Source organism: Schistocerca cancellata, chromosome 5 (genome assembly GCF_023864275.1).
Source record: "Schistocerca cancellata isolate TAMUIC-IGC-003103 chromosome 5, iqSchCanc2.1, whole genome shotgun sequence".
Classification (NCBI taxonomy): domain Eukaryota; kingdom Metazoa; phylum Arthropoda; class Insecta; order Orthoptera; family Acrididae; genus Schistocerca; species Schistocerca cancellata.
In genome coordinates, this window is record NC_064630.1 from 624105179 (window position 1) to 624130573 (window position 25395).

Consider the following 25395-nt stretch of genomic DNA (forward strand, 5'->3'; position numbering starts at 1 on the left):
TGGCTGTGACTGGATGAGCCTTCCTTGACAGTACTGTAATGTCTTGCATCACGGCAGGGCGACTCCAGGCAGTGTGAAGTTACTGCTGGCGACGCACCAGGATGCTGCTTCGTCTGCGCAGCAAATAACTTGAGCTCCTCGTCCTCTCATCAGTGTAGTGAGCCACTGATAGCAATGTGGTTCATGACCAAAATATTCTCAGTTGTTACACCGCGAGTGCAACAAATCCTTCCCGTTGTCCAGTTCTTGTCCAGTGGCTGAATGCTGCTTCATTGTAAGTGGAGGCCAGATGGAGCCACCAATCATGCAAGCACCATCGGATGGTGATCTGTCACATTCTTCACTACAGCATGGTCCGTCTTCATCAACATCTAACTCAGAAATCATCAGATGGCGCTGGAGTGGGAGAATATGCCTGTCAAATTTTATTTTATTATTTATATTTTTCTCTCTTTTTATACTTATAATAAGACAGGTAACATTTAAAATTTGAACATTTAGCACAAACATTTTCAGATGGCTTCAGTTATCCCGTGTAGAGTTCATTAAACAAATAACAAGTATTCAGTGAAACTACACACAATAATATCTGTATAACAGCTGCATGAACTTTAGTATTAAATACATTTTGCATTGACAAGATGCTGCTATTATACGTTTAATGACCGTACATATCAGCAGATGAATGGATTAACAATGGGCAATAGTTTACGCAGAAGAGTTTTATAAATGATCTAAAGAACAGATTCTTTTAAGAGAACCAGTACATAGATCAGCAAATCATTTATTACAAGAGATATGTCAATATGTCAATGACATTATTTTATAATATAGAGGTAATGCTAGTGAAATATAAGAAGTCACTAGGTAAATGAGTGCAAAGAGGAAGAGAGAGAAAGAGAGGCTGGGACACACAAAATAGGTGTATACTCAGGAAAGCATCCAATACCATGTGATCATCTATGTGAAGTCATGTCACCTCTCAAGACATACGTATGCTTTCTGTAGGTCTATAATACACAGACTCATGAAGTTACCATTGTATGAAGGCAAAATTGAGAAAAAGATTCAAATAATTATGCATAAAGGTCATGTAAATGGATGTAGGAATAGTGAAATCATCAAAATGTATCAGAAAATTAAATATGAGAAAAGTACTCAACAAAGGAGCTATCAAAAAAAGATTTACAGCATTATCCAAGCTAACATCAGTAAAGTTTCAAACCAGAGGGTGCCTGGGACAAAGTTGATGCCCCAGAATTTAAACTAGACATGACAAAGAGTGACTCAGTAGCTTTTAAAATAAGCTGCAATGACTGTGAAAAGTTTTCTATAGGACTAGATGAAAGGAAACTCATGACAATGGTTAGGGAACAATCCTACGATTTGAATGGTAAAGCACTAATGACGAATTTAAAAATGCATAAGAATAATTTAGGATAGGCAAGTAAAAGCCTGGAACTATTGCATGTAGTCCCTAAGGTCAACAGTCTAGAAGAATTAGAAATTTTTATCCACAAAAACAGAACTCTACAAACAATTTTGAATGAACAGAATTAGCTTAGCCCTAACTGGTTTTTTGAAATTTTACAGAACTGCTAGAGTGACTTGCTGACTGTGGCCTGTTCTCCTACTGTTGACTAGGCCACGCCTTGCCTCACGTCTGCTGTGCTGGCGGAGCTCTCACTGGTGTGTGCCAACCAAGTGCCTCATGGAGCAAGTTGCTGGTTCTTATACAATATGGAGCTGTCTTCAAAGAGATTTTAATTTAATAATTTGATTGTTTTATTCATTATAATCTGTTTTATAAGTAGACACATTTTAATGAAGTTTTTGGCAAATTTTAGTTCATAGGGCACACTTTTTTTACTTATCAGTAACACTTAATTATAGCATAAGGTTCTATTTTTATAACTGCTACATCTTATCAAAGCAGAATGTATCTGATACTAAAGTTCATGCAGCTGTTATACAGACATTATCATCTAGAAGCTGCACTGAATACTCGCTAGTTTAGTGAACTCTACAAGAGCTAACTGACAATCTGAAAAGCTAATTTGGTGAGTATGCAATTATGATTGTGTTTTATAACCTGACTTTGAAAGTTTATATTCTTAAGACTGTCTGTCTTTTTATAAGTATGAACAGAGAGAAAGATATAAATAATAAAATAAAATCTGAAGGCCATGTTCCCCAATATTAGTGCCATATGGTAGTTACAACTTAACCTTTGTACAAAATTTTGAGCCAACTGTTAGATGATGCCCCGATTAGAAATAGATTTCAATACTGACACCGAATCTTACTCTGCAAGTTCAAAGCTTTTTGGGGATTGTACTTTCAAAAGTATTTTTAACTTTTTTAACTTCTTAGTTTTTGTTAACTTTTGTGCCTTGTTGTTGTATAACGATTATGTTCCTTTAATTTTAATCGCAGTTATATGATGATGACTGTAGCTGAAACATGGTAATAAATTACAAAAAATTAATAGTGAACTATACATGGTTTATTCACAAAATATGCACAATGAGTGCAGAGTCATAAAAAGGAAATTCCTTGTTTAATGGGAAAAGAAATGGCTGAGTGCAGACTTATAAAGGAATTTCCTTTTTTAATGGGAAAAGGAATGGCTGTCAATTAGTTATTTTCTTCACTCAACTATCCATGGTTTTACAGGCACTTTCAAGGGATTGTATTGCATAGTTTTATGTTTTTATTGACTCTCTTTCTTACAAAAGCAGCTTATGACTGAAACATTGGATGGGTAAATTTTTACCTAAACAAGCAAAAGTTATATGACAGTACATTTACATTTCTATGCATATAAATTTAAATTGCAAATAATCCCCCCCCCATGTTTTCTGTATGTAATATGCTTCATACACTTAAATATTCTTCAATTGTCTAAATGTAGTGATGCCACATACAGGACTTCAAAGATTTTCCAAAGGTTTTGAGCTGAGTATTTGCTTTTATGTTTTTGGAGAGTTTGTTATAAAATTTAAGTTGCATGTGGATAGTACCTTTCTGGCACAGAGATGCATTGATCCATCTCAAATGTACATTCTTATTGTCTGATATTGTGGTCATGAATATGACACTTTTTTGCAGTTTACTATCCTTACCTATTACATTTACTTTAAAGGATATAAAAGTTTTTGTGTCCTGACCTGTTATGTGTACCATGGGGGATCAGCACCATCTTTTATTAATTTATTTGGTACAAATATCTCAATTGTCTCAGATACTATTTCTCTGAATTTCAGATTCATCTTGTTTATACTTACTTTGTTATTACATATGTAGAATTAAGTGGTAACTGAAAATTTGTACCAAGACCGGGAATCAAACCTAGGTCTCCTCCTCACCATGCAGGTGCATTAGCCACTAAGGCACCCTGGCACAGCTGTTCACACAACTGTATAGATTATCATGGCACAGCTACCTCCTATATCCAAATTCTCATTGCTGCCCAAGTCTACTTTAAATTTTCCCTTACATTCAAACAGAATTGTTGATACTCTCCACATTCTGGAATAGCACTTCAGCATCAAATGTAAATGGGGGATCCAGCCTGAAACCCATGTAAGACAGGTATGATTTTATGTATACAGACTATAGCAGTGAGTGAAAGTTTGTACCAAGGCTGGGAATCAAACCTGGATTTCGTGCTTACTAGGCAGGTGTGTTAGCTACGAAGCTACCTTGGTACAGCAGTTCACAGAACTCACAGATTACTCCTACCCACCTCCCACCTTAATACAAATTCTCACTGCTGCCCCAGTCTACTTTAAATTCCCCCTTACACATGAACACAGTATGCAGGCGACCCCAGTTTGATTCCTGGCCTTGATACAAATTTTCACTCGCCGCTTCAGTCAGTATACATAAAATGATATCTGTATGAGACCAATAATGTCTCTGAAATTGAGTCATTTCATTTGTATAAGTACCTGCATCTGAGTTTCAGGCTGGATCCCCCATTTACGTTTGATGCTGAGGTGCTATTTCATGACATGGAGAGCCTTGTCAGTTCTGTTCATGTGTAAGGGGGAATTTAATGTAGACTGTGGCAGCAGTGAGAATTTGAATCGAGGAGTGAGGTGTGCCATGGTAATCTGTGCAGTTGTGTGAACTGCTGTTCCATGTTGGCTTAGTGGCTAATGCACCTGCCTAGTAAGAAGGACACCTGGGTTCAATTCCCAGGCTTGGTACAAATTTTCACTCGCCATTTCAGCCTATATACATAAAATCATATCTGTGAGATCAGTAAAGTCTCTGAAATTGTGTAATTTCACTTACACTGTTACTAGAGAAGGAGTGGAGGCTGCCTTTAGGTAGACGTCAAGACAATTTTTATCTGCTTTTTTAAGTAGATATATGTTGTGTTTACTTTTGGTCATTTTGGATGTTGTGGTGGTCAGTTCACATAACAATCTTGTGGTCACTATTCCCTGTATCTGCCAAGATGCTCACTATTTACTCAGGGTTATTTGTCATTAGAAAGTGGTCAAGAATGTTTTTGCTACTGCTTATACTTTCAGTAGGCTCCTTAACTAATTGCTCAAAACAGATTTCAGAGACAGCACTTAGTACAATACCTAACACTGGTTTCGAATACATATTTTTGCCAACAAATCAAGGGTAGATTGAAGTCATCATCAACTATAATTGTCTGAGCGGGCTATCTATTTGTGATGAGACTCAAGTTTGCTATGAATTGTTCAGCAAATGTAGTCTGAATTGGGGGGGGGGGGGGTCAGTAAAAGGAACCAGTTATTAATTTACTGCAGTTGTCAAGTGGGGCCTCTCCCCATAATATCTCACAGGAACTATCTACTTCAATTACACTACAAGTTAAATTACTTCTAACAGCAACAAGTCGATAAATCTGCAAAATACGCAATTGCAGAACTGACTGAAACTGTGATTCAGACCCTCCATTGGGCTCTGTACCCAAGATCTGCCATCGATCTTGTCGATGTTGCTACAGATAGTGAGCTCTTGTCTTCACCACACCGGCAAGACTCGTGGTCTTTATCACTTTAGCTAACTGATTAAAATAAGAATTCTTTAGAGCTTACTCTTGCCGAAAAAATGATACATACAGATGGTTTTGATAACTGTTCATATGTTCTAACGTTACTCAAATTAATGTTGTTGTCATTGCAGATAACTACAGTCAACAGTAAATGGAAATCATTCTTCATTCATCCTCATAAAATTTCCAATTTACCCCAAGTAACAATGGACTTACGTACAATTTACCTATTCTTCAGTCAGTATGTACAGCAACTTTTTATTTTATTCATAGTCATTATTTAGCTTCATCTCAACATTTAGTTTCTCCAAAAGTCCCACCATCCAGTCACAAAGGAGCATTCCCCTCATGACACAGTATGACCCAGGACTGGAGCAACTGAATCACATTCTCCACCAGGGTTCTGAGAACCTCTCATTATATCCTGAAATGAGGAATGTCCTCCCCACTAGCCTTCCCATCCCTTCCACAGTGGTATTCTGCTGCCCACTGAACCTACACAATATACCCGTCCTTCCCTACATAACCCCTGCTCCCAGCACCTTGCCTCATGGCTCATATCCTTCTCATATCCCTGTTACAGAACAAGATGCAAGACCTGTCCCATGCATCCTTCCACCACCACCTACTCCAGCATCGAAGGCAGCACTACCTGTGAAACCAGCCATATGATCTACAAGCTATATTGCAACCACTCTGCTGCTTTGGGCATGACAACCAACAAGCTGTCTGTCCACCTGAATGGCCACAACAAACGGTGTCCAAGAAATGGGTGGACCACCCCATTGCTGAGCACGCCATGCAACACGTTTTTCATTTCAGTGACTGCTTCATAGCTTGAGCCATCTGGCTTCTTCTCACCAGCACTAGATTTTCTGAATTGTGCAGATGGGAAGTCTCTTTGTTATATATGCTGTGTTCCCATAACTGCAGCAGCTGCCCTACCATCCCTCCACCTTGTATCTGTATGCTCCCACAAGCCGCAATTTACCATCCCTCACCCCTACCCTGCTATCCCTCCCCCTTCCCACCTCAGCCTCCTTCTTACCCCCACCATCAGCTTGCCTCTCCCATCATGCACTTCTTCTCACAGACTGGCAGCCACAGACTGTGGTCATGTGTGTGTGACTTTAGAATCCCTGATGCGCTGATGCAGCCATGCAGAATGGCGTATTGTATCACAGCCGTCCACAATACGAGCACGAAGAGTCTCTACATTTGGTACCTGGTTTGCGTAGACAAAAGCTTTCATATGCCCCCATAAATGAAAGTCAAGAGGGTTGAGGTCAGGAGAGCGTGGAGGCCATGGAATTGGTCTGCCTCTACCAATCCATCGGTCACCGAATCTGTTGTTGAGAAGCGTACGGACACTTCGACTGAAATGTGCAGGAGCTCCATCGTGCATGAACCACATGTTGTGTCGTACTTGTAAAGGCACATGTTCTAGCAGCTCAGTTAGAGTATCCCGTATGAAATCATGATAACGTGCTTCATTGAGCGTAGGTGGAAGAACATGGGGCCCAATCAAGACATCACCAACAATGCCTGCCTAAACGTTCACAGAAAATCTGTGTTGATGACGTGATTGCACAATTGCGTGCGGATTCTCGTCAGCCCACACATGTTGATTGTGAAAATTTACAATTTGATCACGTTGGAATGAAGCCTCATCTGTAAAGAGAACATTTGCACTGAAATGAGGATTGACACATTGTTGGATGAACCATTCGCAGAAGTGTACCCGTGGAGGCCAATCAGCTGCTGATAGTACCTGCACATGCTGTACATGGTACGGAAACAACTGGTTCTCCCGTAGCACTCTCCATATTGTGACGTGGTCAACGTTACCTTGTACACCAGCAACTTCTCTGACGCTGTCATTAAGGTTATCGTCAACTGCACGAAGAAGTGCCTCGTCCATTGCACGTGTCCTCGTCGTTCTAGGCCTTCCCCAGTCCCGAGTCATAGGCTGGAATGTTCCGTGCTCCCTAAGATGCCGATCAATTGCTTCGAACATTTTCCTGTCGGGACACCTTCGTTCTGGAAATCTGTCTCAATACAAACGTACCGCGCCACGGCTATTGCCCCGTGCTAATCCATACATCAAATGGGCATCTGCCAACTCCGCATTTGTAAACATTGCACTGACTGCAAAACCATATTCGTGATTAACACTAACCTGTTGATGCTACGTACTGATGTGCTTGATGCTAGTACTGTAGAGCAATGAGTCGCATGTCAACACAAGCACCGAAGTCAACATTACCTTCCTTCAATTGGGCCAACTGGCGGTGAATCAAGGAAGTACAGTACATACTGACGAAACTGAAATGAGCTCTAACATGGAAATTAAGCGTTTCCGGACACATGTCCACATAACATCTTTTCTTTATTTGTGCGTGAGGAATGTTTCCTATATATATATATATATTTGTGTGTGTGTGTGTGTGTGTGTGTGTGTGTTTTGTCTATTTTCAACATACCTGCACAATTCAGAAAATCTGGTGGTGGTGAGAAGAATCCAGATGGCACAAGCTGTGAAGCAGTCACTGTAATGAAAAATGTGTTGGGTGGCATGCTCAGCAATGGAGTGGTCCAGCTGTTTCTTGGACACAGTGTATTGTGGCCATTCATGTGGACAGACAGCTTGTTGGTTGTCACGCCCAGTGAAGCATAAAACAGTACCGCATACTGATTCTTATTGTTCATTCTCTAGTCTTCAGAGATTTCCTTTCTTTCACATAGTACGTAAGAGTTATAATTGAGTTTTCTCTTTCTTCACTCACATTGGTCCTTCAATGGGCCACATAGAATAACTATGAATTTGTGTTGAATGGCTATGCAAGTTCCCTGCTCTGCTTCTGTACTCTCAGTTCCTGAGTGTGTGACTGCGTATGACTTCTTGTATAGACTACATTTTTCTTTTGATTGGAGTGCTTTTGTTTGTGAACTTGTGACCATTTTGCTCCATCTTTCTTTTTTTATTTTAATTGGAGAATTGTGCAGGTTTTTGAAACATATCTCTAATCAGAATTTCATGCTCCTCAAAGGGTGTTTCTGAAGTTGTCATGCTCAAAATTTCTCCTGCATATACTGTTTTCATTCATCCAAACCAGGTGGCAATAAAACATCATTCAATGTTTTCCCATCATTACATTTAGTTGTTCAGTTTTCTTGTACAGAGCTTCATTACTCCAGTATTCCCGGCTGTGTTTTGCTTGCCCCACATTTTTTCTTACAATTTTCCTCTATTTCTTTTCCATGTTTTCTGTTTCTCCTGTCTTAGTCAAACCTAGTCATTTGTTGGTGTAGAAACATTCTTATTTTGTTACTGAAACACAGTGCTGTAACTCTGCTTGAGACAAAATAAATCTCATAATAGGGTGCTTCCAGGTGTTCTGCTAAGTTATCATTTTCATTTAATGCACAATATTTCAACAACTGATCCAGCCATCTTCTTCAGTTTGGTTGGAGACCAGGCAGCAAGTACACATAACAGCAAAACTTGCAGCACCTGAAGAAGAGACCTGGGCTGCCCATTGAAAAATTGTGCATGAAGTGGAAACAACCCAGTACAACACCCAGAAGCACACTATTACTAACTGCATCAGAAAACCCTAGAAATCACATAGATCTCTTATTGTTCAGAAGTTTAGTCAACTGAAAAGCCATTTCCATCTTCATTGCTCTGAGTTTATTAGATCACCCATTATGGCCTTCCTTCTGTACTATGTGTATTGAAATTTATTTTATTATGCACCTTTTGACAAGCCTTAGTAGTAAATCAAACAGTTTTGAGACTAGTATTATACTTGATAATATGTCTGTCAACTGTCATCAAGAAAGACAAAGAATTTATTGATTTTATACATGCTTTTCGTTGAAAATATGAATTTATTAGTTACAACTTGATGTCCTTGTGAAATTGAGATTTTAGACATGTCAAACAATCTCAGCAGACCACAAATATGGCAGTAGCACACAGACATGACACTGTATTGAAGAATGACTCATTGTCATGTGCCCATTTCCAATCTGCAGTCAAGCCTACGCTAATATTCTGGTGAACACTAGTTGAACTGGGGGGGCGGGGGTGGGGGTGGGGGGGGGGGGGGGGGCAATATGCAACAGAAAGAAAAATATCAACAAATGCATCCTTCAATAGGAGGAGGACCACAGCTGATAGGAACATTACAATTTTCAGCATTACCATCAGCTGTAATTACATTATCAATTTACAATTTTCAATTTTTTCAATGATACACTTTGTCATCATTACGCCCTCAGAATACATATAAATATACATATTTAGGGGGGTCTGATAACGACAAAGTGTACCATTAAAACCAGATTTGTAATGAAATTACAGCTGACAGTAGTGTTGAAAATTGTGAAATGAAAGGGAAATAATTCATTCCATTCTCTGTTCCCAGCACTAAGGATCCTGAACTATTCGTATTTGTATGTATACAAAACAATAGTTTTTCTAAGAGAGTATTTAGGTATTACCAATGTATACCAACAAAATGGACTCGAAAACACTAATTCTTCCCATTCCATCATTTCTGCTTATCAAAAAAGTGTCCTTGATAGTGGAACACAGTTATTCATCACCTTCCAAGAAAGATCAATTGAGTAAGAACAGAAAGCTTGTTAGAAAAATTTAGAAAACTGGAGTTATTACTGATGAATCACAGTGTTTTATTTGTTGCATCACAGCTGAGTAAGGTATAATCTCCTGATGATGTTTCTTTGTAATTGCAAAACTTATTTTCATTATGGGAGTTTTCAGGATCATTATGATGTTTGGTAACTGTTATTTAAAATTTCATTTATCATTTAATTTTTTCATTAAGTTTAGAAAATGTTTCTTTCATTTTTGATTTGTTTCTGAAAATGTTAATTATCCTATGAAATTGTTTCTCCTTCTAACGTCAGCAACTGATGGATATTTTATTTACATAGCAAAAATATGTTACAAAATTACACCCAAAATTTTTTATTAGGATTATCACTATAAAATTCGATGATACCTTGAATATTAATTTTTGGGTAAATGTGAAATTGAACTTTCTGTAAATATTTATCTTTGACCGATTTCACCACTGAGTGGTATTATCTTTATTTACTGTGTGTTTTGTACAAGTTTTGGGGGGGAATCTTTGGTGTGCACTGAGAGGGGACAGATGTGGTGACACATGGCTTTAAGTTGCCTCCATTTAAGATGTTGTGTAATTATCATCTTGCCAAGTGAATTCTCTCAAATACGCATGAAATCAAAAGATTTATTTTTGTAAATCTGTAATTTTGGGAAAGAAAACAAATATTTCAAGCTGAAAGCCAGAATCTATTTCCAAAGTGATCAATCTGATTCCAACCATTATATGATAATAATGAGAGTAACTACAACAACGTGGAAACACATCAGACCTGGGCCTCTCATGATTCATCACCTAGCAGATTACTGAATGATGAGCTGAGCCACTGATTCTACAAGGAAATCAAGGTAAGTATTTACATTGTTAAAAACCATTAAAAAGCGAAGATTGCACAAAATATTATTTTATCCAACAGTCTTAACTGTCATCTTCATGTCTTAAACTTTTTTTTGTAGTAAAACATGCTTGTGTTACATTGAACCTCATGCATAAGATGTCAAGTGGATAAAACTCAGCACATTATAAAGGTTTGTCAGCACTAAAATATTTAAAAACACACAGCACTTTGTCCAAAAGGCCATGTCCATATACATATTGCTCACAGGTGCTTGTTACCTGATACAAATACAATAGCGCCTTTGTTTGCATATGATGGACACATACTAAACAGTGTGAATGAACTTTAAAGTGGGTTTACATTGTTTAGTATGTCAATGTGCTATTGTGTACCGTATTTTTCCACTTTAAAGTAGATTTGCACTGTTTAGCATGTGTGCAGCATATATAAACAGATGTGCTATTTTGTACAGTATTTGTATCATGTAAGAAGCATCTGTGAGCAATAAGTATATGGGCATGGCCTTTTGGACAAGGTGCTGTGTGCTTTTACATAGTTCAGTGATGACAGTGATGACGTTTATAATGTGCTGAGTTGTATCCACTTGACATCTTGTGATGAGGTTCAGCATAAAATGAACAGTTTTACACAAAAAAAAAAAAAAAAAAAAAAAAAAAAAAAAAAAAAAAAAAAAAATGTTTAAGACCTGAAGGTGACAGCTAAGACTTTTGAAACCACTTGTCTTGAATAAAAAATATTTTGTGCAATCTTTGCCTTTGAACGGTTTTTAATAATTAAAACAGATAACACTTCAATACTCTCTGTACTGACAGAAAAATGTTGAGAACTCGAACTCTGTGAATTTTATTATCTGAACATTAATTACATGAATGGGAGGAGCTGTTTAGAATCACCTAACTTAGACCCTTTGTTTCAGTATGCTCATGTGCTCAGCAGTATCCAACTCAATAATATCCAGGTGTGCACAGCATCCCAGTGAGATACTCAATGCCAGATTTTAAATGCAAGGAAGATGAGTGCTTGCAGTTCAAGATGAAGCAGCTAGCGATCATCAACAGACTCGGCTGTCATTAGCTTCAGGACTCTACCACAGCTAAGGTCTGTATACAGTCAACTTGGCGCCATCACCCCATCGAGTTACCCGTTTGGTAACTATCTTCCACTGACAGCCACCAAACCGGCAAGAAACTTTAGCGAGCTAACTGCCCAACTACACCATCACTGTCTACCAGCCCATACAGGGCTGCACTGTTGCTGTCCATTGCCCAGTACAGGTGCACACCATAATCTCAAGTCAAGCAGAATACTGCAGTTTAACATTGTCTACTCTGGTGTGTTGTACACTGTTGCTACAGGAGTGGCCTTGCAGCCAGAATGCATCTACCATGTGTTGCCACTGATTCACTATCTTGCGCCAGTGCTCTCCAGCTGCGCTGACTCCAGCACACATTGTCACTGGCATATGTAATTTTACCAGTGCACAACCGCTGGCACCAGCACACTCCAGTGACTGTGGCCAACCATATCACAGAGATAACCAACCTCCTCTCCAGCTATGATTCTATCTGTGGAACTGTCATGAACAAAAGACTTTTTTAACCATGGATGTTTTATTGATGCTCTATCATTTGACCTCAGTTGTGATGAAGCAAGGTGGGATATTTTCACTTCCCCTCTTGTTTTGCCATCTGCCTCCTTAAATTCATTTTTTATTTTTGACTGATTATCACTAACACACACAAGTATAGTCTGCATTTTCATAAAAGATAAAGGTTGGCCCTCAGTTCTAAAGAATATAACACCAGGTCTAATTTTGTGCTTACTTTTGTGTATGTCATCAATTTTTTAATTAGTTTTGACTAATCCTAGTTACTGTCTTTCATTATAGGGTAAAATGGGTAATTGTTTCGTGACTTGAATTCTACAGTTGACTTATAAACAAATATAAATTCTGTACTAATTATAAAAATTTGGAAGACAAAACACTAGCATTTTTTAAATATTTATTTGGCTCTATTTGAAAACATGTTAGCAAAGCAAGAACTTAATTAATTCCAAAGTAATTACCAGTTTCATCAAAAGTATTGTTTGTGTAACTATGTATGTTACTTTCATCATTTAAACAAATAATTTGTCTTAACTCTTGTAGTAGAAGAAATTGTTAAAATGAAGGAATTTTTCAATGTATTCAGTTAATTGATATGGGTTTTAATTGTAATTTCTGTAAATTAAACATTAGCAATGTGCAGCTTCAGTACCTATTATCATGATAGTACATAAACACCTGATTTTTGGTCCCGAGTCAGTCAGTCCATGGCTGAGTTTCAGACAAGGAACCCATATTGGTTAGATCAAAAACAATGCATCAACTTAACTGTGAAATAAGTGTAACACAAATAGGCCATGCCTTAAAACAATGACAGTGTCTGTTCAATACATACTGTATTATTCAGCAAGAACTGTGAACTGTGTGGTTCGGTTTTTACTGCTCACAGATATTCAACAGTAAACTATTGTAGCAGTATTATGAAGTATGCCTGATAAGCATTAATAAGGCTTCTTGAAAATTAAACAATAGTGCACTGGCCATATTATCTGCGTATATTGGGGAGTCGTGAACAGTGAAAGTAAAGAACTGTGAAACACAACTGTGCACTTGTTGGCTACATTATTTGCAGTAGTCAGTGTTGGAATACCACGTCCCATTTTTCAGCCAGTATCACAATGCAGTACGTCGACACCGAGGACCATCAACGAAGAAATAAAGCAGGTGAACATCACATAGTCACAAACACCACTGCACCCACATTCAGGCAGAGAAATGACACACTATCCTGACATGCCAGTAGCCCAATTCACCCACTACTGTAAGAATCATGTCACAATCACTACATTCTGGTGTCAGAATATTTTTGTGACAGTAGTGGTCACTATGAAGTCAATGGCTGCCATTTGTGGAGAGGACACTACAACTGCTATGGACTACAATTTCATTGCCATCACTGCCCGTCATCATTTGCAACTTTGAGGGTACAATGCAGTGAATGGATTTATTTATTTATTTTTTTTACACCCCCCCCCCCTCCCTGCTCGGGTCTTGTCTATGCACATGGTGGGGACAATAGATTGTCATAGGAATTTAAAGCTGCAAGTTGTGAAAGCTGAGGTCCTGACAACCTTCCTCAGTTCAAAGACAATACCAGAGATGGCTATAATATCATATGACACAGTGAAATTTGTTGAGCCACAAATTGACTTCTACTCAGTCAGTATTTGTCATCTTTGCACATGCCAATGCTATGACCATTATGTCCAGCAATGTTCAGGGTTGATTCAATGCAAGGATTGAGAACATTTCCTGTTGCTATTTTTGAGTTCCTGTAATAGCTACCCTTGTTTTCTTATTTTGTGTGTATTTTGGTTGTAATTTATTGGTGAATAAAGTTTTACAATGTCAGAGCCGTAACACAAGGCGTTTCCTTGCAGGAGGCGAATCAAGCTTTGACAGAACAAATAAAGCAGTAGACATTGGATAACTTGCAGTAACAAAAGAAAATAGCCATGGTAGAAGAGATTTCATCCACTGTAGCCACACCTCTGTTGGACTTGACTGCTGCTGGTCTGATTACCCCTTTCTTGGGCAAGATAACTCAGGATGTGTCATTGTTTATAAATTATTTGGAGGCTGCTACAAGTTTGGGCACCTGGACACACAGAGCATTGTTGCAGATGGCCGAACTGTGAGTAATGGGTGATGCAAAAATGTATATAATGTATCACAAGGAATTGAATAAAGCATGTACATTTCAGCAGGGAGAAAATGGGCTTTTAAAGTGCTTCTGGAAACAAACCAATACGAGGTTCACTAGGGAACAGCTCAGTGGAGTATTCCCAAGATGAAATCAATCAGTAGAGATTTTCTTCATCAGGATCAGGAAAAGAAATGCTCAGACTTATCAATTAACAGGAGGTGAGGAAGCAGACACAGTTATTCTGCAAGAGTTTCAGTACAGAACATTAAATGTTTTTTAAGTGAGTTTCCACTTGACTTGTCTAGGATAATACAGATGAAAAGTGTGAAGGATTTGACCACCACCATCAGGGTACCTATGAAACTAGAGGAAACAGATGTAGTGATGCAAATGCAACACAAATGACATGTTTCTTCTATGGATGAAAGTGTTATAGATATGTGTGGGCCACATTTGGAAGCAGTGTCAGAAGCAACAATGCCATGAATGCAAAATACTGGGACACCACATGCAGGATTGTTGGTGTAGAAGACACAATGGGCTTAGACATAGGAAATGGACATTAAACAATAACACGGTCTCCATATCTGCTAGCTGTAATTCCCTATAAAGACTGCAGAGTTGTTTAGCTGTCAAGATCATTGGTATGGATTTTATGTTTGTACACAAATGGGCTCACATGTCTGTGGCTGAGCGGACCTCTTGGGTAGGAGGTGACTGAATCTTCATGTTATAGGTTACATGGAGCAGGGAACAATTCCATGGCATTACTGAGTTCAGCAATGTTGAATTTTTGCATTGCAACAAAGTATTTTGAGAGAATATGGAAGTTTTGCCACATGTAGGTTAAGGGGTACAGCACGATCTTGAGGTCAGATTCCTTAAGTAGACATGCAAAAATTGATCTACTGTGGCACACTGTCAAACTCAGTGGAACATTGTTTGACTAAGAGAGACCGCTGCAAGTAATACACAGGATAGGACCCAGTAAAATCCAGAGCCGATGAAGTGGTTTTTCCAATTTGGACATTCTGGATGAGAACAATTTGGACATGTTGAGTGTAGACCTCTACCATAAGCAAACCTTCAATACAACTGCATTATGAAAGAAAGTTTAGTATTGGAGGGGGGAAAGGGGGTAACCTTGGAGAAGCTATTCACAAAGTTCACAGATTTGTTCAATCCTACTGGTAACACCAACACGAAACACAGAATCCAGACTGGGGATAGAAAATATTGAAGAATACCTCTTCATTTGCAAGCAATACTGTGAGAATTTAACAGATAGCAACCGAAGGACAGTGTTACTGAAGAAAGTAATAGACCATGGGAAACATTGGTTGCCATTGTACCCACAAACTTGTTGGACAGGATAAACAAGTACATGTTCTGATGCAATTATCGTTATTTAAACATTGGGATTGTTGTGGATGCATATCTTAAACCAAATGTTACAGCATCATTACATAACTTGGTTCAATGCAAGTAATTTTCCAAAATGGATCTATAAAGTCGTTACCACCAGTTGGAGGTAGTGCCAGGGTCAAAGAACATATTTACCACCCCCTATCGACATTACCAATACAGACGGGTGCCATTTGGGCTTAGGAACGCGCTGGGAACATTTCAGTTATTGCCAGGTGGAATGTTGAGAGGTTTGAAGCCATGTCAGTACATGGTTTATTTGGATGATGTTATTGTCTTGTTGAACAACATGAAGGAGCACACACAACAGCTAGAAGCAGCATATAAAAGTTGTGTCAGCACCCTTAATGTTAAGTATGAATATGTGTCACAGTGCTTTGACAGAAGAGAAATATCTAGGGCAATTGATTTCACAAGATGGCATAAACATTGATCCAGAGTTGATACATACAGTCCACGCTTTACTACCACTGCAGTCTACAAAACAGCTACAGTCATTTTTAGGATTATCCAATTATTAGAGACAATCAGTCAAGGGATTTACTGATGCTGATGTACTGCAGACACATTTATTAAAGACGGGTGTAAAATTCCAGTGGACAGCTGATTGTCAAGATGATTTCAAAAAATTCATTTCCAAACTAGAAAGAGGAATTTATTCCATCCTGTGATTCAGGCAACCAGGCATAGGACATGTTGTAAGCCAAGAAATGAATGAGACAGAGCATCCAGTAGTCTACACGTCATACAATTAAATAAGCTCAAGAAAAATTACTTGACTGTGAAAAAGGAAGTGTTGAGTTTAATACATGGTGTCATATACTTAAGGTGTTACTTATATGGCAGAAAATTCAAATTCTTAACAGAACACACGGCTTTAAAATGACCATTAGGGTTAACAAATCCTTTCAGCAGGTGGACGCAAAGTGCATTGAAATTAAGTGAATTCGACTTTGACGTAGTTCACAAAAAGGGCTAAAAACATGGCAACGCAGATGGACTAAGCAGAAAGATTGGTGTCGTATGAGCACTTAGCTGAATCCTTGCAGTATGGCAGAAGGCACTAACCACTGATGAGGACTCAAATAACAACCACAATTTGCCATGCATGATGGATTGCTATAATCCAAAGGCGTGTGATAGTGTAGGGGCCTGGTCATATGAGGTGGGGTACAGAAGGTAGATGCCATCATCTTTTGACATTTTTAAAGTCAAAATTGGAAAATCAGGGAATCAATACAAAATTTTCCAAAAAATTAAGAGATGTGTCGAAGTATGCAAGTAATGCAAATATTAAGCCACTCAAATGACAAGAGACAATGAGATGGCATACTGTTAGGTTGCTGAAATATACATTTGGTGAACTAGCCCCTATACAATGAAGGGTAAAATGAAGAAATTGATTATGCATTGTCAAGTGCTATACCAAGTCACAGAAATGACATCACAAATTACAACTGCTGGAAAGGACCTCCATTGTCCACGTAGTGTGCATTAGACCTTCTAAGAGAGCTCTGGATGCTTTACCACAAATGCTAGTGCTGCTATCAGCAACGAAGGCTGGGGCAAGAAGGGAATTAAAGAATCAGAAGCTTGCAGACAGGCTGCACACGAGGTGCCTTACGCACTCAGGTCATGTAAGTATGTGACAAAGCTTACAGAATGTATATGGAGCTCTGTGGTAAATTACATTATTTTCATTTTATTGTCTTATTTTGTTGGGGTTACTATGTATTCTTAGTACAGAGAGATTTGTGCTTTTACTTTGAAGTTTTCTAGTAACAGGGATTGGCAGATAGTATATGTGTAAATGGAATAAGGATATGCCTATGTACTGATGAGAGTTCTGGTGCAAAGAGCATTTTCGAGTAAAAATTCCAGGTTACAAACAAAGAACCTAATTTCACTGTTTTCTCATACCAAAAACATCTCATTTGCCTGTATCGTAAAAACCAAATTCTCATTTCCTCATTTAAATTCTTCAAATTTAAAAAGTTTTATTCTTTATAAAACAAAAAAAAAATCACATTTGCCTACATCAAAAAAAGACACAGGAATTCAAGAGGAAACTGAGCCAGAGAAAGCCAATAATATCCAATATAATGTACACAGCCTTGACCATAGTTCTACTCGTTTCTTGTACCAGCAAAGGCTAGCAGAAAAACTTGCTGTCATTGAAGAAACCTCTGCAGATAAGATGTATGAGATGGCTAAAGAAGCCATCCATAATGCAGCTTATGAAGCACTGGGAAAAAAAGAAATCCAGAAGAGTAATAGAACATGTGATGAGTGGTGGAACCACCCAGTACAAGAGAAGGTAGAATGTAAGAAGGCGGCTTATAATAAACGGTTGAACTCAAGGTGAGACAATGGCTGGTGGGAATACAGAGAGCATAGAAAAGATGCCCAAAAAACAATAATTAAGGAAAAAAATGAAGCCTGGCAGAAAACCGGTGAAAAAAGAGAAAAAGGCATGGGGAATACACATGCAAGGAAAGCCTGGAAGTTATTAAAAACAATGAGAACACAGAATAACGACGTCCGCAGCTCGTGGTCGTGCGGTAGTGTTCTCGCTTCCCGCGTCCGGGTACAATTCCTTGCGGGGTCAGGGATTTTCTCTGCCTTGAGATGACTGGGTGTTGTGTGCTGTCCTTAGGTTAGTTAGGTTTAAGTAGTTCTAAGTTCTAGGGGACTGATGACCATAGATGCATAGTGCTCAGAGCCATTTGAACAGAATAACAACAAAACAGATATAAACCTAATTAGCATGCAGCAATGGGTACAACACTTCCAAGGGCTACTAACTGAGAACAGAGCAGCAATCACTGAGAACCCACCAGACATTGAAATCAGTAATGATAATATACCACCGATAACCCCAAATGAAGTCCAAAATGCAATTAATGCAATGAAAAACAGAAAGACGCTTGGTCCAGGCTTAATTTATATAGAACTGGTTACAGCAGCACTGTCAAAACTCTTTGAGGTATTGGCAGTGATTTTTGACAAATGCCTTACAGGTGACGAAGCCCCAAAAGAGTTGAAAAAGGCAACAATTACATCAATATTTAAGAAGGGCAACAGGAGAAATTGTGCAAACAATCGCGTTATTAGTGTGATGCCATCCATGGCGAGCATCTATGGCCATATCCTAAAAAAGAGGATAGAAGAAGAAGTAAATGAATCTGAAGAACAAAATGGATTCAGATCTGGTCGCTCCTGTACTGATGGAGTATTTACCCTCAAAAACCTAGTGAAAAAAGGACAGCAATGGGCCTTACGACCCACCTTGTCTTTGTAGATCTCCGGAAAGCTTATGACACAATTGCACAGAACAAGCTACGGACAAGTCTAAATGATAATGGCGTGTCACCGAGCTATGTGAAAGCTGTCAGACTCCTCCACCAAGGTTGTAAGGCAATGGTAAATGTGAGAAATCAACTACCTCAAGAGTCTGAGTTGACAAACGGATGCACACTCACTCTTACACTCTTTAAGATCTACCTAGAGGAAGCACTAAAATCCCGGAGAAGGAAATGCTGAGGAGTCGGTATCTAGCGCTGATTAAGTATCTTACAATATTCAAAAGAATAATTTTAGTGAAACAGCAAAATATTTTAAGGTGACCACTAGATTTACTAATTAACAAAAGGAGTTTACCCTTGTGAATAAATGGATTCTAAATAAAGATTACAGAAAAATAAATTACACAAAAAAGAAAGTTTCCAAAAATTCAATAATAGAAATTCTGATGAATATACAAAATTATATAATCAATCTGAAGATTTAATTTTAACAGATACTTTCAAAAATTTTAGCGGTGCATGTATTAAAAAACTTGATCCAGCTTGGTCTTTTACAGATCCAGGATTATCTTTGGATTCTATGTTAAAAATGACAGGAATCAAATTAGATTTATTACATGATTATGGTATGATATTATTTCTTGAAAGAGAAATTCGAGGTGAAATTTATCAGGTTATTAAAAGATATGCAAAATCAAATAATACATATATGAAAAATTTTGAGCTAAAAAACAATCAGATTATATTGCATATTTAGATGGAAATAATTTACATGGTTGGACAATGTCTGAGTTTTTACCCTTTAAAAATTTCAATTGGGAGGAACCAAAAAGTTTTAACTCTGAAAAAATACTTAAAATGTTATATGATTGTAAATAAGGTTATATTTTAGAAGTTGATTTAGAACGTCTAAGAAAATTACATGATTTACACAAACATTTACCTTTAGTACCTGAAGGAGGAAATAAACTATTAACATCTTTAAAAATGAAGAAAAATATGTTTAACATTTTGAAAATCTTAAACAATGACTAAATCTTGTATTAAAATTAAAGAAAATTAATAGAATCTTATCATTTGAATAATCAGATTGATTGAAGAAATATATGGATTTTAATACAGAAACGAGAAAAAAAGGCAACTATATATTTTGAAAAAGATTTCTACAAGTTAATGAATAATTAAGCAGTTAGAAGGACATTGGAAAATATTAAAAAATAGACAAAATACTAAAATCATAACATCATAACAGATCCAAGAAAATATAAGAATTACATTTAAAAATGAAATTATGAACATACTACAGAATTATCAAATAATTATGTAGCACTTGATATGAAGAAAATTAAAATAAAGTTCAAAAAATCAATTTATATTGGAATGGGTATTCTAGATATTAAATGTATGATTTTACTGGAATGTTATGAAACCAAAATATGCTAAAAAAGTGATTTATGTTATATGGATACTAATTTTTTCTTTTACGGTATAAGAACTGGAAATTTTTATAAAGATATGAAATCTTGATAAATGAATTTAATACCAGTGATTAAACAAAAGATAATGAATTTCTGCAAGTAAATAAGAAAGTTTTAGGAAAAATGAAATATGAATATTGTGGAAAAGAAGTGTTAGAACACTATAGTTTAAGACAGAAAATCTACACATATAAAGTTGGTGAAAAAGAAGAGAAAAAATCTAATGGAGTTAAGAAATCTGTTGTGAAAAATGAAATACCTTAGATGATTACAACAAATGCTTAACTGAGACAATAAAACAAAATAGAAAAATGAATATGATTACATCATTTAAACATGAATTATATACAGGTGGATGTAATAAAATAGTTTTAAGTGCTGATGATAAATGAGTTGTAATACAAAATGGTATTCATTCAATACCATATGGTCATTATAAATTACACTGGCATAAAATAAATGATAAGAATGATTTCTTACAATAATTAAACAGTTGGACATTACATTAAATAAAAATAAAAAATAATTAATTTCTTTATATTCTTTCATGGTATTTTAATTTTTGATGTCTTCATACATAAAATTTACAAACAAATTTTCCACAAAAACATTCAACTTTTTATAATCTCTTTCTTTATCTTTTCGGTAAGTAAAATTTAGAAACAAATTTTCCATAAAAACATTAAACTTTTTGACAATCTCTTTCTTTATCTTTTTGATATTTTAAAGCTAATATCTCATCTTTTGAATGCTTGTAGTTACGTATGTATTCATAAGAATTTTTAATTTCCTTTCCAGATTTTTCACAAATAAATGCTTTAATATGCTAATTATGAAGATGTTCTTTTTGTTTCTTTATTTTACAATTATTACAACATCATTTTGAATGCAAACTATGTCTTGTTATTTAAATTTCTTTTGAATATCGTTTTATAGATTGCCGAAGGGACATATCATTTATTTTCACTAATCAATTATATGGAAAAAATTACTGACATTAGAGATATACATTAAATTTTTTCATAAATGAAGTCGCTTGTTGATATAAAAAATAATAAACATATTTATAACAACAAAGAAGTTTTAAGGGGCTCCGGAAAGGCTCAAAATCATGAAAAGTCCAATTTTTACTTTTTTGCGTTTTCTGAATCTGCAGACTATTACCTTTTAATAGATATATAATTTATTCCATTCCGAAGACTACAACTATTTTTAATTTTTTTTTGAAATGTGTTCTACATGGGCGTGACCCACTGTGGCGCTGTGCGATATGTTAATTACCTTGGTGACGGTGATTCTAAAAGTTTCAGACATGTTCAAGGACTGAAGCCCTATGGTGATGATGTTGTAGTGCAGAAACTTAAGTGTATTGGACACGTACAGAAGCGAATGGGAACAAGACTTCGGCGATTGAAAGCTTCGTACAAAAAACAAAAACTCAGTGATGGTAAAGGGTTGGATGGGAAGGGAAGGTTAACTGATAGTGTAATTGACAAAATACAGAACTATTATGGAATGGCTATTAGGCAAAATACACAAAGTGTCGACGAAATGAAGAAGGCTGTTTGGGCTCTTTTTTTTCATACTTCTACAACCGATGAAAATCCCCAACATAGCTTGTGTCCCAAAGAAGAAGACAGTTGGTGTAAATATAACAAAGGATTGCTAACTGGTGAAGTGTACACTCATAAGCATAGTCTGCCTCATGCAATAATGGAGGTGATAAAACCTATTTTCAGAGACTTAGCAGCACCTGAACTGTTGAAAAAGTGTATTCACGGAAAAACTCAAAACCCCAATGAAAGTGTAAATAGTGTTATATGGTCGAGAATCCCCAAGACAGTATTTGTTGGAATAGAAACACTTCACTTTGGTGTGTATGATGCTGTTGCGACTTTCAATGATGGCAACATTGTAAGGTGCTAGGTATTTAGATATATGGGAATGAAGATAGGTTCTAACATGGTACGAGCGATGCTTGCTTAAGACAAGGAACGCCTTCGGGCTGCAGACAGGGCTGTAAAGAGTCTAGAAATACAAGCAAGAGTAAACAGAAGGAGGAACAAGAGGAAACTGGAGGAGGAGTTTGCAGAGGATGAAGATAATCCATCCTATGGACCTGGAATGCACTAAAAAGTTAATCCAATCTTTGTCGCTCAATTCCCAAAACTTTTATTTTCTCATACTAATTACATGTTTTCTAAGGATCTTCCAAACATATTTGTTTCAAACTTTCAGTAAATGTTACACAGTACCTTCTGCATAATTTAACACAGCCTTTTTCCAAAAAACTGTATATTTTTGAATATATAAATAAAAAATTGGAAAAAAATGTTGTGAATTTTCATTACAATTGAAAAAAAATCATCTTTAATAACTGAACTAAAATTTTGTAAAATCCCTGTGTTAAGTTGTAGCCCATATTCCAATAAATAATCTGTAAAAAGTTCAACTTTCTACCTCAAATACTTTGTGAGGAAAGATGTAATTTATAAGCGTTATTTTAACATTGCAAGTATAGGTTGTTCCGGAGCCCCTTGAGAAGCATCGATGAAAAAATGATCTCTGGTTTTATGTAAATGACTTGGCGATATTTTACAATATAAACATCCAAGAATGAACATGTTAAACGAAAATATTGTAAAATATATGAAAATTTCACTAACAGTAAAATCATGCTACTTAAAAATATCTAACCACCCACAAACTTCATTAATGAACATGGTTTATATTCCTTAGATATTAAATACAAAATGCGTTTTGCAGTAAATTTTGAAATTGGGTTAATGGTAAAGTCTTGGCCATTAAAAAACATGATTACATAAAATGAAAAAGAAAATATCTCACTTCGACAATTTAAATAAAGTATTAAGATGAAAGTATAAATGGTTTCAGAGAAATAATTTGTGACGCGGTTGGGATAATAAACGACAGAAATGAAGAAATAAATTATTACCACATATTGTTGCTCAAGTGAGTAATCAAAATTTAAGACCAACTCTTGTTATTTTAAGATTACATGATTTAAACTATGAATGTTATGTATCTGAACAAAATTTAAATATGCACAAAATCAAATAGATATTGTCAGAAACAGACATCTAAACTGGGATAAAATTAAGGACTCAACTATGCACCAAATTCAGCAAATTTATATTAACCAATGAAAGAAGATTTAAGAATTGTTTGTCTCAAAATTATTTCCATACTTTGATTGATATTCACCAGAATAATTGCTTTAAATTATAAATAAACTAACAAACATTCTTAGAATGTAAAACTAAATTTACATGTAGTTTTTTCATAATCAAATATTAAAGAACATTACTAAAAAAATTTATATGCATCTAATAAATGGAACTTATTAAAACCATATTATTCCAGCAACTCAAATTCAAAATCTTCAAATGATTTTGACATTAAATCAGTTTTGAGAATCTTTAATTGAATATTAAAATAAGTCTATCTTTTTAATGAAATAATAATCATAATGAAAATTATATTCAATACAAAAAATGTTTGAAGTATCATTATCTAACTCCATTTATATAGAAAACTTTTATTATTAAAAATATATAAACTTTTCCAATTCGGAGGTAATGAAAAATTATCATTATTTAGTAATGGAGAAGATATGACATACACTTTTCGTATTTACCACCCTATAGTGTGAATCATCGAAACCTAACCATTAAACATAGACTTTATTACCTTTCTTATTTAAAACTTTACCAACAAGGTAAAAATCTGGAAAATAATTTTTAATAGTTCTTGTTCATAATAGGGTCCTTTCACTTACTCACCATTTAAATCTTACAATTTATATGTGATTGGATTGGAATGAATAACATCTTCAACTTCAAAAATTCTTACTTTATCACCAATTTTATATTTAGGTTCAACATTTAACAAATTTTTTATGTAGGATATTTTTCAATAAGATTTTTTCAGTTTCTTTATTTACATCTTTCAGTTGCATTTTTATTGTTGAATTTTATGTGTTATTTTAATCATCAATTAATTTAGAAACTTAGTCAACCCAATTACATTTTCCATAGAAGATCAAATGCCTTCCACATATTTTCTTTCAATGTTCTGTTAAATTGTTCAACAAAAGTTGCTTTGAATTCACAAACAGTTGAATAACGATTAATGTAAAATTTCTTGATTTATTCTTGAGTTCTTTATTATAAAGTACTTCGCCATTATCTGTTTGCAAATTTTTCGTATTTTCAACTCAAATATTTTTTTTTGATAGAGTCAATTATATTTTTACCTGTTTTATCATTAAGTAGAAGAGCCCATGCACATCATTAAAAAAACTATCCATACTATGTAATAAATATTTATAACCTTTATATATTTTTCTAATTCCTTTCAGATTACCTGAATCTATTCCAGCTAAATCAGATTGCCATAAATCATCAATTGTGAAAGATATTACATTTTTTTCATTTAAAATTTTTTCTTATTGCTTTATGTAATTCAATAATAATTTGTTCACGGATAGTTATAACTTCATCTACAAAACTTTTTTAACAAATTTACTCATTTTGGTTTTACAAATCGAACATATTCCTTCAATTCTTTTTCTACATTTTTATTGGTTAATCTATGAGGATTATGTTTTTCAGTAAACTTCTTGCACTTCAAACAGTATGTGTGATTATCATTAAATGTTAAATCTCTGTTTATGTCTTCATCAACAAGAAAAACCTTTCTAAGAATAAAATCATATTCATTGAAATTGTGCCTTTTTTGTTCGCCTCCAGCCATAAAAGTAAATTCAATAATTGGTTTAAAATATATTTCATCTTTAAGATAATTTAAATCGTACAAATATGATATTAAATCTGTTTTTGAGAAATATCTGATAA

The 25395-nt window shown here is 35.7% G+C and overlaps 1 protein-coding gene across 1 annotated transcript in view; it reads right to left on the reverse strand.

The window, feature by feature from the left end:
* LOC126188725 (protein eyes shut-like) overlaps nucleotides 1–25395 on the reverse strand; it is a 290275-nt gene that overhangs the window by 29879 nt on the left and 235001 nt on the right. The window contains 1 exon segment of the mRNA XM_049930332.1: nucleotides 5664–5669. Within this exon segment, the coding sequence (XP_049786289.1) occupies nucleotides 5664–5669 (6 nt within the window).